This window comes from Lithobates pipiens, unplaced genomic scaffold, assembly GCF_037356315.1.
Source record: "Lithobates pipiens isolate NorthernLeopardFrog02 unplaced genomic scaffold, aLitPip1_a1.2 Scaffold_23, whole genome shotgun sequence".
In the NCBI taxonomy this organism is placed as follows: domain Eukaryota; kingdom Metazoa; phylum Chordata; class Amphibia; order Anura; family Ranidae; genus Lithobates; species Lithobates pipiens.
The window spans coordinates 215,369,561-215,384,873 of NW_027507785.1; the positions used below are offsets into that span (position 1 = coordinate 215,369,561).

The 15,313-nt window shown below is 47.6% G+C and overlaps 1 protein-coding gene across 1 annotated transcript in view; it reads left to right on the forward strand.

Annotated features, from left to right (window-relative positions):
* The window catches only part of TDRD5 (tudor domain containing 5), a 521,267-nt gene that overhangs the window by 139,114 nt on the left and 366,840 nt on the right, over positions 1 to 15,313 (forward strand). Inside the window, exon 5 of the mRNA XM_077452843.1 lies at positions 6,467 to 6,550. Coding sequence (XP_077308969.1) covers positions 6,467 to 6,550 — 84 coding nt within the window. The remainder of the gene's footprint in view (positions 1 to 6,466; positions 6,551 to 15,313) is intronic.

Consider the following 15,313-nt stretch of genomic DNA (forward strand, 5'->3'; position numbering starts at 1 on the left):
CCCATGCGATCCGATTCTGCTGCGGGCCAAAAAAAGGGTCCAGTGCGAATTTGCGGCGGGTGCGGCAGGTGTGGCGGGTGCGGCGAATGGCTGAACTCGAATCGCACAGAGATCGGATGTGATTTGCACTGCAGTGCGGTGCGAATCACATTCGTTCTCATAAACCGCTGCAATGTGAACCCAGCCTTAGTGACACTGGCGACGGGGGGTGATCACGGGGTTAAACCTTTATTGGGGGGGGTTAGGGGGGTACATTAGAACTAAAGGGGGCTAACCCTAACTGCCTTAACAGTTATTACAGTCACAAATGACACCAATGCAAAAAAAAAAAAATGACATTGGTGTCACTGTGACTGGGGGGCAGGGGTAATTGGGGGGGTGATCGGGGGGGTGTGAGTGTGCCAGGCATGTTCTACTGTGTGTGTAGAGTGTTGGTGCAACTCACCGATCCGCTCTCCTCCGTGTCGGAACGAAAAATACTGACACGGAGGAGAGAATACATCACTTCCTCTCCTGTGTTTACATTACAGGAGAGGAAGTGATGTCACGGGGGATTCCTATTCGTCGGGAGCGATCGCGAGGGGGTGGCCATGAATGAATGGCCGCCCCCTCGTCCCGGATCGCTCCCGGACGAAAACCGACCGCCGCAGGCACCGGGCGGGGGCCCGATCGGGCCCCCGACCCGCGGGAGGCAAGGGACGTACATGTACGCCAATATGCCTGCCCGTGCCATGCTGTCGACGTACATCGTCGTGCGCCGGTCGGCAACTGGTTAAAGTACATTTACTTTGGCCATGGATATCTCAGCTGCTTTCTCCACTCAGCAATGTTTTCAGCTGTGTGGCGATCTTCAAGTGGCATAATGGTCAGATTGTACGATTTAAGATTCCAGTCTTCATTGATGAAGTGGCATGTGACACCCAAGTATGCCTCTGTGGCAATACTGGTCCATGCGTCTGTGGTGAGAGCTATTTTTGATTTCACATCTTTGAGTGACGCTTTCAATCTTTCAAAATTCTCCTCCTATTTCTTCTCCATCAGCTTAGTGAAATGGGACCTGGAGTATCCTGGGTAAAACATGTTGATCATCTCACGAAATCCTTGACCGTCTACAATAGAAATAGGTCTCATTTCTTTTACAATCATGTTGAGTTTGCTATTGGTATATGCAACGGCCATTTGGGGTGTGCAAACAGTGACATCCTTTTTATGGAAGAAGAACTCCTGTACACAGCTTTGCCTCTTCCTGAGAAAAAAAAAAAAACACACACAATAATAATTAACATTTAGGAACCTGAACCAAGTTTAACCAACATGAATGCCCAATGCTAATAATGAACTTGTACTGTGTATTTCAAAGAGGGTACGGGTAGGGTAGTAAATGTCTGCAATAATTAATATTGTTGCTGCTCTGCGTAATTTGTAAGAAAGGCATGGCATCTCTTCTCTCAGGTGTGCTGGTCATACATTGCAGTTAGTTGTCGATGTCAACCATGCCCTGAGGGATCCCCCAGATCAGCAAGACACTGAGGGCTGCAGTGCAAAAAGTGCCTTGTGAAACATAAAAAAAAACATGAGATGGCCACTACAAAAAAGCAATTAGCAAAGCACAGCAACAAATATGGGTACCCCACCCCTGAGCATGCACTAATAATGATGTATCATCCGTAATAATTATTTACTAGCAGCATATATTGACTACATCCACAACACAATTCCACAACACAATTTGACTTTGCAATGTATTGTATATTACTCCCATTGTCTCCCAAAACAAAATATAATACTAGTAGTAAGTACTTACAAAGAGAGCTTGTCCGTCTGAGGCAGTAGAGCACCAGGATGTTTTCTTCTGAGGTGCTTGTGCATCGCAGTAGTGCTGCCGTGCTACGCCATTTCGGTTTTGGAGAGGGAACAATGAACCATTTTATCTGGCCTCTGTTTAAAGAATTCCCATACCTTTTGAAAGTCGTGGTCTGGCTTTTCGTGCTGCACCGGACCTTTTTTCCCCATTCCCGGGAGCAGGAGGAGGAGGAGGAGGAGCAGCAGCAGCTGCTGCCGCCATTACTGCCATTTACCCACGAGATGAGACGTGTGACGCGTCAACGGCTTTCACGCACGTCGACTTATTTTCGTAGTCGATTACGTTGATGCATCGTGGCAGCTCTAATATATTTCATCTATTTTTTTCTAGCCGCTCCCTTACTTTAGGTGCTTCTATTTCTTTCCATTTTTTTGGGATCAGGCTCTTTGCCATGTTTTATCAGGCGACTTATAAGGGGATTTCTATACTCTTTTATTGGAGTGTCTATGCCAAGGAAAAGACATGCCCAAGGATTTTCTGGTATCTGGGTTTTGGTTATTACTTTAATATATCCTAATATTTCTCTCCAGAATTCTTTAATCCTTGGGCAGTTCTACCATATGTGTGCCATATTCCTTAGTTGTCCACAGCCCCTCCAGCATTTCCCGGATTGTCCCTCTTGATATTTTGCCACTATATCTGGTGTCGTATACCACCTTGCTAAGCATTTATAGTTTTTTTCTATCAACCTAAGGCCCCTTTCACACGGTGCGGATCAGTAATGATCCGCCCTGTGATGATCCACTCGCTCAGCGGGGATCGCTCCGTTGTCCCCGCTGAGCCGGCGGCAGACAGGGCGGTCTCCGCACATTGAGCAGGGACCGCCCTGTCAGCTCTCCGCTCTCCTCTATGGGGATCGGATGAGCACGGACCGTCTGTCCGTGTTCATCCGGTCTGCTCTGCAGACGGATAGAAAAATAGGATTTTCCTCCGTCTGCAGAATCGGACAGTAGCGGAGGCTGACAATAGCGGGTGTCTGCGGATGTTCATCCGCAGACACCCGCTATCCCATAGGGATGCATGTATGTCCGTATTTCATCCGCAAGCATGTGTGAAAGGGGCCTAATATTTTTAGTGGTTCCATGTACCAGCTTCTGGATGGGCCAAACTTGGCATCAGCTTTTTTATCCTGGAGGCTAATACTTTCGCAAACAATTTTATGTCTGTGTTCAATAATGAGATCGGTCTATTGTTTGAACATATTGTATTCTCTTTCCCCTCTTAAAATACCGTGGTGATTGTAGCTGTAGAGGCTTCTTTACTCAGTCCGTATTTGATACCTAATCCGTTATAATATGCGCATAGTTTTGGAGCTAGTATTTCCCCAATTTTTTTTTATATATTCTATTATAAAGCCATCAGAGCCGGGGCTTTTCCCTCCCATGGTCTCTTTTTATTACCTGGTTTAGTTCCTGTACAGATATTGGATTCTCGAGTTCCTGCGCTAGTTCCTCCGATAGTGTAGGGACCTTTGCTTGAAGTACATATTCTTTGATTTTTTTTCCCATCTGATAGTCTCTTGTTGTCCTATCACTCTGCTCTTTACCGAATATAGTTGCTCATAGTACTCCCTAACAACTTCTGCTATGTCCTTATTTTTATATAACGGCTCTCCTAGCTAAGCCCCTGCTATTTTTATTCCCCCATTGATATCTCTCTTTTGCGATCCTATTATATGTCTTCCTCATTTCTTGTTCCATTAATTCCTTTAGCTCCTCTCTTTTGGTAACTAAATTATGCTGTAGATCCGGGTCCTGTCCCCTTTTCTTACTTTTCTCTTTTTTATGGGTTTGTTATAATCTATAGATTTCCTCCCTTAACCCTCTACTCTTGTTATTCCTTTCTCTTTGCCCCTAAGGAAACATATATCCCTCTTACCCTGTTTCCCCTAAAATAAGACCTAGTGTGATTGTTGGTGATAGCTGCAATAAAAGCCCTACCCCCCAAATAAGCCCTAGTTAAAGTCCTTTTAGGTCTTCTTTTCAGGGTAGGGCTTATTTTTGAGGAAACAGAGTAGGGCTTATTTGGGGGGTAGGGCTTATATTGCAGCCAACACTGACAATCACGCTAGGTCTTATTTTAGGGGAAACAGGGTATATAGGGCTTGTGAGCCTCCCATATGATATTCACATTCTCTCCAGTTTCATTAGTGGCAAAGAACTACTCCAACTCCTTTCTTATTATTTCCTCTCCTTCTTCATCTAATAATTCCTTGTTGAGTTTCCAAGAAAATGGAGGTTTCTGTAACCCAGGAATTTTAATTTTCATACACATTGGAGCATGATCTGACAGTCTGAATTTCTATATTTGTAGATATCACATCATCTAGTACCCGATGTTCCACTAACCAATATTCGATCCTAGTGTACATCCCATACACAGGGGAATAGAACGAAAAGTCCTGTATCCTCAGGTGCTGTACTCTCCACACATCAATCAGCTGTAACTGGTACAGTCGGGGCTTTATTCATTTCAACTGTACGTTCCTATCCCCTATGCATGGGACATACTATCTAGTTCCGGGTTCATATAGAAATTTAAATCTCCGGCTATAATGATCATCCCACTCTTAAACTTTTTCTAGTGTTTCTTTCAGAAAAATCATTGGACCCCCATTGGGACAGTATATATTAACTAGAGCAGGGCTTGACAAATTTGCTTGGAATCTAGGAGCCAGCTAAAAAAGTTAGGAGCCAGGTCCGTAACGCCAATCCGGACCTGTCCCTGGCCTGACATGGAGACGAGTGAGGGGAAGATAGCATGCCCCCCCCCCCCCCCCACCTGTCTCCAAGTCATTGCCCATAGCTCTTAGGCCCCTTTCACACTAACGTCCCGTTCAGGCCCGCCTGTCAGTTTTTCAGGCGGACCTGAACGGGTGCTCCATAGAGCTCTATGGAGCGTCGGATGTCAGCGGTGACATGTCCGCTGACATCCGACCCGCTCCGATCCGAAAAAGTGTGACGGAGGAAAAAGCTATTTTTCCATCCGTCTGCGGATCGGATCGGGGGACGACGGGCACTGCGGTCCGTCGTCATCCGATCTCCCATAGGGGAGAGCGGCGCTGTGACAGGTCCGTCCCTGCACAGTGTGCGGAGACAGACCTGTCATCTCCCTGCTCAGCGGGGATCGGCGGAGTGATCCCCGCTGAGCAAACGGACATCCACGGGGCGGATCAGAACTGATCCGCCCCGTGTGAAAGGACCCTTAGAGGGACATTTTATTTATTTTATTTTTTTCAAACGACAATTATTATTTTTTTTTATTGCATTTTAGTGTAAATATGAGATCCGAGGTCTCTCTGACCCCAGATCTCATATTTAAGAGGACCTGTCATGCTTTTTTCTGTTACAAGGAATTTTTACATTCCTTGTAATAGGAATAAAAGTGACAATTTTTTTTTTTAAATAACAGTGAAAAAATAAATGCGCCCTGTCCCGCCAAGCTTGCGTGCAGAAGCGAATGCATACGTGAGTAGCGCCGCATAGGAAAGCAGTGTTCAAACCACATGTGAGGCATTGCCGCGATCGGTAGAGCGAGAGCAATAATTCTAGCCCTAGACCTCCTCTGTAACTCAAAACATGCAACCTGTAAACATTTTTAAATGTCGTCTATGGAGATTTTAAAGGGTAAAAGTTTGTCGCCATTCCATGAGCGGACGCAATTTTGAAGCGTGACATGTTGGATATCAATTTACTTTTTTCACAATATAAAAAAAATTGGGCTAACTTTACTGTTGTCTTATTTTTTTAATTAAATAAATAATTTTCCCCCCAAAAAAGTGCGCTTGTAAACCCGCTGCACAAATACGAAATACGGTGTGACAGACAGTATTGCAACGACCACCATTTTATTCTCTAGGTTGTTAGAATACAAAATATATATAATGTTTAGGAGTTCTAATTAAAGGGGAGAAGATGGGTGGGCAGTGAAGGTCGCCAGGTCGCTAATTCTAGTCGCAAATGCAACCTGGCGCCTGAGGTTTGTCGAGCCCCGAACTAGAGTATATTTTACTCCCCATAATTTCCCCTTTAAAAAGAGGAATCTTCTCTCCGAATCCCCTAACCTATCTTTCAAGGTAAAGTGTACCGCCCGTCCTATACCCATAGCAACCCCCTTTGATTTGCTTGACAATGAATCGCCATAGAACCACATCGGGTACCTTGAGGAATATATTCTAGCTTTGCTTTCATAGGATAAGTGCGTTTCCTGCAAGAACACAATCCCTGCATCGTAATGTTGAATCTCTTTCAAGACTATAAACCGTTTTGCTGGTTTAAGCCTCTAACATTAGAGGTCAAACAATTGACTATAGACATAATTTATAACCAATACACTCCCCCCCCTGTTTTTCTTTCACCTTTAGTCAATCCCATACTGAGAATTCGACTTAGCGAGGTTCTAGGCTGCAGGTTCATTAACCCCCCACCCCCCCCACCCCCGCTATTTCTCAAAAAACTTACTCAGAAAATGAGTTCTGTGACTGTGTTATCACATGTGATAAATGTTAGTGAATTGACCCCATTGACCATAGTTAAAAAGATTTATGCTGAGTGTTTACTGTAATATAGGAAGTAACATTTAGTGCGCCCTCTTTTTTAACAGCTGGACAGGAACTTGAAACTGTGTTTGTCACAGAAGACAGCAGGCAGTGTCATCAGCCCTGAGCTGCAACAAGAAATCAAAACCGTAAGTTAATAGAGCACACATTCAGTTACATAGTTGATCAAGTCCATTCAGTTCAATCCATATGTCATGTATGTGGAAGCTTGTTTTGTTTTGTAAGCATATACATATCCCTGTATGTTCTAATTGAGGAAGACATTTTACTTAAACACTTCAGCCCTCAAAGAATTTACCCCCTTGCTGACCATATGGCATTGAGTTGCTTTAACCACTTGCCGACCAGCTGCCTCAGTTCTACTGCGGCAGAATGGCAAGGCTGGGCATAACGCTGTTATGATGCGTCGCTTTGCCCTGTGGCCACTAAGGGTACCTGCTGCTCACCCTTGGAGCCAATGCCAGTGCCCGGCAGTCACAATGACCACTGGACTCCCGTGATCGCTGCTAACACACGGAGAACTGGGATCTGTGTGTGTAAACACACAGTTTACGGTTCTCTGAGGGGAAAAGAGACAGAACATCTGTTCATACAAAGTATGAACGGCGATCTATCTCTTCCCCTACACAGTCCACTCCCCCCTCCAGTTAGAACACACACTAGGGAACACAACCCCTTGATCGCCCACTAGTGTTAACCCCTTCCCTGCCAGTGACATTTTTACAATAATCAATGCATTTTTATAGCACTGATTGCTGTATGAATGCCAATGGTCCCAAAATTGTGCGATGTGTCCGCCATAAGGTCGCAGTTCCGATAAAAATCGCAGATCACTGCCATTACTAGTAAAAAAATTATAATAAAAATGCCATAAAACTATCCCCTATTTTGTAGACACTATAACTTTTGCTAAAACCAATCAATATACACTTATTGCGTTTTTTTTTTTTTTTTTTTTTTTTTTACAAAAAATATGTAGAAGAATACATATTGGTCTAAACTGAGGAAAAAATCATTTTTTCTATATTTTTGGGGAAAAGTGGTCGGAAAAAAGGGCCGGCGGTCTCGCCGACCACCATTTCCAGGTGGATCAGACAGATCGTGGTCAAGGCTTATGCCTTGAAGGGGCAGGTGCCCGCCTTACCTGTCATGGCCCACTCCACCAGGGCAATTGGGACCACTTGGGCTTTCCGGCATCAAGCGTCCGTCTCCCAGGTGTGTAAGGCGGCGACTTGGTCGTCCGTTCACACTTTCATAAAGTTCTATAAAGTTGATGTAAGAGCATCTTCTGATGCCTGCTGTTTTGCAGGCAGCCGTGTAATCTCTGCAATTTACACTCTTTCTTCCTGTTAGAGAAAGGTACATTTTGACTGTCAATGCATTCTGATGCATATGTTGGCCGCAAGTTCTGATGCGGTTGGTTCAGGTGGTAACTCCTCTGTTGGGGAGCACCTCTGGTTGTGGGTGAAGTCATGTTTGCTGTTCCCACCCCTCGTTATGACACTGCTTGGGGACGTCCCTACGGTCAAGATTAACGGAGCTGTGTCCGTCAGTGAACGAAAGAGAAAAAGGATTTCTCTTATATTCACCGACCGATACAGCTCCTCTCTTAGTCATTGGGTTGTTAGCCTTATCACTAGGAGAATACTAGGCATTAGTTGTAACACAACACTCATAACTCTTAGTTCCACCCAGGGGGGCGGTCCCTTGGGTAACAACTCTCCCGTCTGCAGACAGACCTCAGTTTTATTTTGCCTAGTGAAGAAGGACCTAGGAACCCTGCGGGCCCATTGGTCCGTGCCTTTTTATGCAGAAGCTTGGCTTTTTACGCAAGATTAATGATCCTGTGATCTTCTATCAACAGCCGGCTGGGTGATAGGCTGGATACCCTTATCCTTGTAGTCTCCCCAGCCCGGCCATCGAGCTTGTGCAGGCCACAGCTACGAGCTCGGCAGGCCACAACGAAACCTCAGCTGCAGAGGTGGTCAGTGAGCTTTTATGCTCCGGGGCATACATATGACCGGGCTACTGATGTCTGCGTCGCAGTATGCCGGACCAGCAGCTACCCTGTACTGATCAGTGAGTAGTTCCGCAATGGAATGTCTCCCAGCTCTTCAGGAATGGCAAGTACAGCTCTCCCTGCCTCGGTGGGGCTGAGCAGCTGGGCATTCCCTGGGAGGTCGATTCGGGGGTCCCTCACCTCCCTTTCGTCTCTCCCCTGTCCCTATCCCCCCCCCCCCTCTGGGGGGATGCTGCATGTGGCTTCTGAGCGGTGTATGTGCATATACAGGGGATCTCTGTGGGCTCTCTCCTGGGATGGGGGGCTGGCTGGTTAGCGGTGTCCTAGGTCCTGTGTTTTATGCCCCTGGAAGGTGCCTGTGAGGGTCTGCTGTGGTCTGGTGCAGTGCTGTGTCTCTGCCATCATTTTTCCTTCCTGTACCTCATGAAGCTGCTGGTGGCCATTTTAGGTGTGGGTGAGGGCAGCATGCCTTCCTGGGCGTCAGCGGCCATTTTCCAAGTGATCTCCTATTCATGACACTGGCGGCCATTTTCTGGAAGCCTGAGCACATTTCTAGAATGTTTTAGCGCACATTCTGGCAGGTGCCACTGGCACAAATTTTGTTTGCTCTGCACTTGGGAGTACTCAGGAACTACAGGCACTACTTGTGGACAGCGCAGAACTCCTCAGGGTGGTGAGTCCGGCGGGAAAGAGCCCCTCAGTCAGCGGCAGCAAGGAGGGTGGGACTGTCACTGTCCTAAGTCCCCTTAGGGTGGCAGACAGGGAAGGGTTAGCATGGCTTCAGAAACTGGTGTTTGTTCCCTTGAAATCCAAGCAATTCCAACTGGGTCACCTGTGGACTGCGCAGTGCCCATAGACACCGACGGCAGTCCTCAATTTGTTCGTTGCCAAGATGGAGGCGGTGCATGGGAAGAAAGGTGCATTAAAGAGGCCCCTGCCCCCCCCGTCGTATGGGGAGAGCTCTGACGCAGACTCGGGGTTCTGCTGAGGCTGGTGACCCCTGCTCTGTCTTGTCAGAAGACACTGACCAGGACCGTTGGGACAGTGAGGATGAGTCCCCGTCCGGGTCCGGGCGTGACAAAGCGCTTGTTGGAGCACTTGTCACAGCTGTGCGTGATACCCTGAAGATTCATGAGCCAGCGGATCCCTCTGCTGATGTACCGGTCCCTTTTGGGTCCCGTAAGCCAGCACTTTCACCTAAGGTGTTCCCGTATCTGACTTATTTTGACAAGTTCATTTACAAGGAATGGGGTCGCCCGCAATGGACCTTTTTGGTCCCCAAGAACATGGCGGTGCGTTACCCTTTTGAGGAGAGCCTTCTCAAAAAATGGTCGGCTCCTCCGGTCGTGGACCCCCCAGTATCCAGGTTAAATAAAGTAACCACGATCCCGGGTTGAGGGGACTCCTGCATTCAAGGATCCCACGGACAGGAAGGCCGAGGCAGTGGCTCGTTCCCTGTTTACGGTTGTGGGGTCCACCGTGCGACCGGTACTGGCATCCGCACTTGTGTCGCAGACACTGACTGCGAATAGGGAGAGCAACAGGCTTCTCCTGTCTGCGTGGAACTAGCCGACCAACTAGTGCAAGGCTTTAAGTACGTCTCTGATGCGGCCCTGGATACTCTCCCTCTGTTTTCCAGGGCTTCAGTGTCAGCTGTGGTGCTGAGGCGCCTGATTTGGCTAAAATGCTGGTCTGCTGACCAGGCATCCAAAAAAGAACTGAAGGATCTTCCCTTCCTTGGCGACCGGCTCTTTGGAGCCTCTTTGCATGACATTATTAAAAATGCCATCGGTGGTAAGAGTACCTTACTCCCACAGGCCAGGAAGGCTAAGGAGCCACGCCGTAGGCAAGGGCCCTCTTTTTCTGCTCACAAACGCCTTTTTCGTCCGCCCGGTGTGTCAACAAAACGTCCCCAGCCCGACAGGACATCCACGGACGGTCAAAAACTTCCCTGGACCCGCAAGCCTACCAAGCCTGCTAATAAAAGTGCTACCGCATGAAGGTTTGCCCACACCCATGTCTCGGGTGGGGGGTCGCCTTAGGGAGTTTGCAGCCCGGTGGTCCTCCTGGTTATCCGACCAATGGGTCTGTGATCTGATTTCCACAGGCTACAAGATAGAGTTTCTCTCTTGGCCGCCAAACAGATTCTTCCCCTCCAGCATACCCGTACCCCCCAGCTCGCCCGGAGACCCTCTTGGGGGCTGTAAGGGACTTGCTGAATCGCGGGGTGATTGTACCGGTTCCGGAATTGGAACGCTTCCAGGGATTCTACTCAAATCTGTTTGTGGTTCCCAAGAAGGAAGGGGTTCGTCCAATCTTGGACCTAAAATCCCTCAATCACTTTGAAAAAGTGCAGAGGTTCAGAATGGACTCGGTTTGCTCAGTAGTCGCTGCACTCCATCAAGGGGACTCCCTGGTGTCCTTAGACATCCAGGATGTGTACCTGCACATACCCATATGCCTTTTGCATCAAAAGTTTCTGCGGTTTGCAGTCAGGGAGGCCCACTACCAGTTTGTGGCTTTTCCCTTTGGTCCGGCATCAGCCCCCTGAGTCTTTACCAAGGTATTGGCTCCAGTTTTGGCGTTGGTGTGGCAACGTAGGAACGCGATCATGGGATACCTAGACTATTTCCTCCTGAAGGGCATCTTCCGCCTCAGAATTAGAGGAGGATGTGGCGATCACCATGCAAACCCTAAAAGAATTTGGGTGGCTATTGAACCTAAGGAAGTCGGTGATCGTACCGACCCAGCATCTGGAGTACCTAGGCTTGCTGCTGGACTCCATGGAAGCGAGAGTGTTCTCCCTTCAGACAAGCTACAGACTCTCAGATCCACGGTAAAACTGCTGATGAACAGCAAGTGGTCGTCGCTCTGCTTTTGCAGGTGAGTACTGGGCCTCATGGTAGCCTCCTTCGAGGCAGTGCCTTATGCCCAGTTCCACACCAGAGTCCTGCAGAAGGAGATTTTGACAAAATGGGACAAATCTCAGCTGTCCCTGGATCGACAGATCCAGGTGAGCCAGTCAGTCAGAGACTCACTGATATGGTGATTGAGGTCCCCGGTGATTCAGTCAGGAAAATCATTCTTACCTCTGAAATGGACAGTGATCACTATTGATGCCAGTCTATCCAGCTGGGGTGGAGTGATGGGGGTTCAGTCAGCTCAGGGCCTCTGGGCGACGGAAGAATCCAAGTTACCGATCAATCTCTCACATTGAGAGTGATCAGGCTGTGCCTCTCCACATGGTAGACGAGACTGCAAGGGCATCCAATCAGGATCCAGTCAGACAACGCCACTGTGGTGGCATACGTCACCAAGGGGGAACAAGAAGCTCAGCCGCTGCAAGGGAGGTCACTCACATACTTCAGTGGGCAGAGCGACACGTACCGGTCCTGTCGGCCATTTACATCCCGGGAGTGGAGAACTGGCAGGCGGACTATCTGAGTCAACAGATGCTGGACCCAGGAGAATGGGGATTGCATCCGGAGATATTCAGGTTACTGTGCCTGAAGTGGGGCACACCAGACGTGGATCTGTTGGCCTCCCGTCTCAATCGGAAGGTGCCAAGATTCGTGTCCAGGACAAGAGATCCCTGGGCAGACAAGTCAGACGCTGGTGGTTCCGTGGGATCAGTACCAGCTCATCTACGCCTTTCCTCCACTAAAACTGTTAAAACGTCTGCTTCGTAGAATGGAAGCCGAGGGGATCCCAGTGATACTGGTTGCCCCAGATTGGCCTCAGCGTCCCTGGTACGCAGACCTTGTGCGTCTGGTGGCAGACAGTCCCTGGCACTTGTCGTTGCGAGAGTACCTTCTGTCTCACGATCCGATTCTCCATCCTGCTTTACCATCGCTGGCTTTATTGGCATGGCTATTGAGAGCCAGGTGTTGAGGAACCGAGGTTTGTCGTACTCGGTGATCCCAACTTTGTTCTCGGAAGATATAACATCGTACCTGGAAGGCCTACATCTCCATGTGGGAGGAGAAAGGATGGCATCGGCGCTCCTTTTCTATATCCAGGATCCTGATGTTTCTTCAGCAAGGAGTAGACCAGAAATTGGCTTTAAGCACCATTAAAGGGCAAATTTCAGCATTGGCTGTCTTTTTCAGCAACCCCTGGCATCTCACTCCTTAGTGAGTACCTTTGTTCAGGGAGTACGACATGTAGTCCCTCCGGTGTGTCCACCGTTACCCCCTTGGAATTTGAACCTGGTGTTGTCGGCGCTTCAAAAACCGCCGTTTTAAAATATCAGGGAGATTCCCCTGTTGACTCTTTCCCAGAAAGTGGTCTTTCTAGTGGCCATCACATCGGCCAGGAGGGTTTCGGAACTGGCGGCCTTGTCCTGCAAGTCGCCCTATCTGGTTATCCACAAGGATAAGGTGGTGGTTCATAGTTTCATAGTTAGTAAGGTTGAATAAAGACACCAGTCCATCCAGTTCAACCTGAGTGTTGTGTCCGCAGCCGTCTTTTCTACCGAAAGTTGTCTTGCCTTTTCATATCGATGAGGACATTGTATTACCATATCTGTGTCCTAAGCCCCCTAAGGAGGTGGCCCTTCATGCTCTGGATGTGGTTCAGGCTCTAAAGGTGTATTTGTCTGCCATGGCTCCCTTTCAGAAGTCAGACTTACTGTTTGTTTCGGTGGCTGGTCCAAAGAAAGGCATGGCGGTCTCGTCGGCCACCATTTTTAGGTGGATCAGACAGATTGTAGTACAAGCCTATGCCTTGAAGGGGCAGGTGCCTCCCTTTCCGGTCACGGCCTACTCCACAAGGGCAAATGGAATGTCTTGGACCTTCCAACACCAAGCGTCTGCTGCTCAGGTGTTTAAAGCAGTGACCTGGTCGTCTGTCCACGTGTTTACCAAGTTCTACAAGGTAGACGTCAGTGTATCGGCTGATGCCTGTTTTGGCCGCAAAGTTTTGCAGGCGGCCGTGTAGTTGCAATTGAATATGCAATATAGATTTTCTGTTCTTCCTGTTTGTTCGATAAAAACGCAGTACTGTTATGTTAATGCGCTTTTGTATTACTCCGCAGTTTGGTGCGGTTTTGGGTGATCACTCCTGTTAAGGATACCCTGATTTTTGTGCTGGTTTTTCCATGCACTGTTGTGTTTTGTGGGTAAAGTTTCACTAGTTCCCACTTGCCATGGCGGATGAAGTTTCATAATTTTCTTCCCACCCCTCATTTGGCACTGCTTCGGGATGTCCCAATGACAAAGAGAGTAACTGTGTCAGTCGGTGAACATAAGAGAAAATTGGATTTTTTGTACTCACCGTAAAAAATCCTTTTCTCTGTAATTCATCAACCGACACAGCACCGCCCCTCCTTTTTATCTTTACGTTATACTGCTTGTTGACGTACTGAGGTCTGTCTGCAGATGGGAGGGTTGTTACCCAAGGGACTGCCCCCCTGGGCGGAGCTAAGAGTTCTGAGTGTTGTGTTACAACTAATGCCTGGTGTTCTAGTGATAAGGCTAACAACCCAATGACTAAGAGAGGAGCTGTGTCGGTCGGTGAATTACAGAGAAAAGGATTTTAAAGTGAGTACAAAAATAGCCTATTTTTTTTTTTTTCGGACACAGCTCCATTAATCTTGACAGTGGGGTTATTACGCCACCTTTAGGAAAGGACTAGGCAGAACATGTAATACATGTGAAAAACAACAGAACTGTACAGTTCTGTCCAGGGGGCGGTCCCTCTGGCAATAACCCCTCAGCCTGCTTCCTGCAGCTCAGTACGTCAACAAGCAGTATAATGTAAAATAATAGGAGGGGTGGGTGCTGTGTCTGTCAATGAACTTCAGAGAAATGGATTTTACGGTGAGTACAAAAATCCTAGTTTTTTTTTAACATGTTTTTTTTTGGCATCTGGATCCCATTGGGGAGATTCCCCTTCTTTTCCTGTCTCATAGCCAAAAAAGGAAGTGAGAGCAAATTCCTGCAGATTAACCACTTCCCGACCAGCGCACGACGATGTACGTCGACAGAATGGCACGGGCAGGCATATTGGCGTACAGGTACGTCCAATATTCAATGCCGCCCTGCCATCGGAAGCGCGCCGCCGCCGGCGCGCTCCCGCGCTGGTTGGGACCCCCGTGAGTCCGGTCGCGGGACCCGCGGACTCGATCACCGCGGGCATCCCCGCGATCGTCTCACGGAGCGGCCGAATGGAGGAAATGCAGAGTAAACAGCATTTCTCCATTCTGCCTAGCAACTAGTGACGCTGATCTCTGCTCCATGTGATTGGAGCAGAGATCAGTGTTCACTAAATGAAAGCCCAACCCCCCCACAGTTAGTAACACACCCCTAGGAACACTTAACCCCTACACTGCCACCCACTGGTTAACCCCTTCACTGCCAGTGTCATTTACACAGGAATCACTGCATTTATATAGCAGTGATTACTGTATAAATGACAATGGCCCCAAAAATGTGTCAAAAATGTCCGATGGGTCCCCCACAATGTCGCAGTCACAATAAAAATCGCTGATCGCCGCCATTACTAGTAAAAAAAATAATAATAAAAAATTATTAATAAAAATGCTATAAAACTATCCCTATTTTGTAAACGCTATAACTTTTGCGCAAACCAATCAATAATCGCTTATTGCTATTTTTTTTTTTTACCAAAAATATGTAGAAGAATACGTATCGGCCTAAACTGAGGGAAAAAAAAGTTTTTTTTATATATTTTTGGGGGATATTTATTATAACAAAGTAAAAAATAATGAGTTTTTTTCACAATTGTCGCTCTATTTTTGTTTATAGCGCAAAAAATAAAATCGCAGGGGTGATCAAATACCACCAAAAGAAAGCTCTATTTGTGGGAAAAAAAGGACATCAATTTTGTTTGGGAGCCACGTCGCACGACC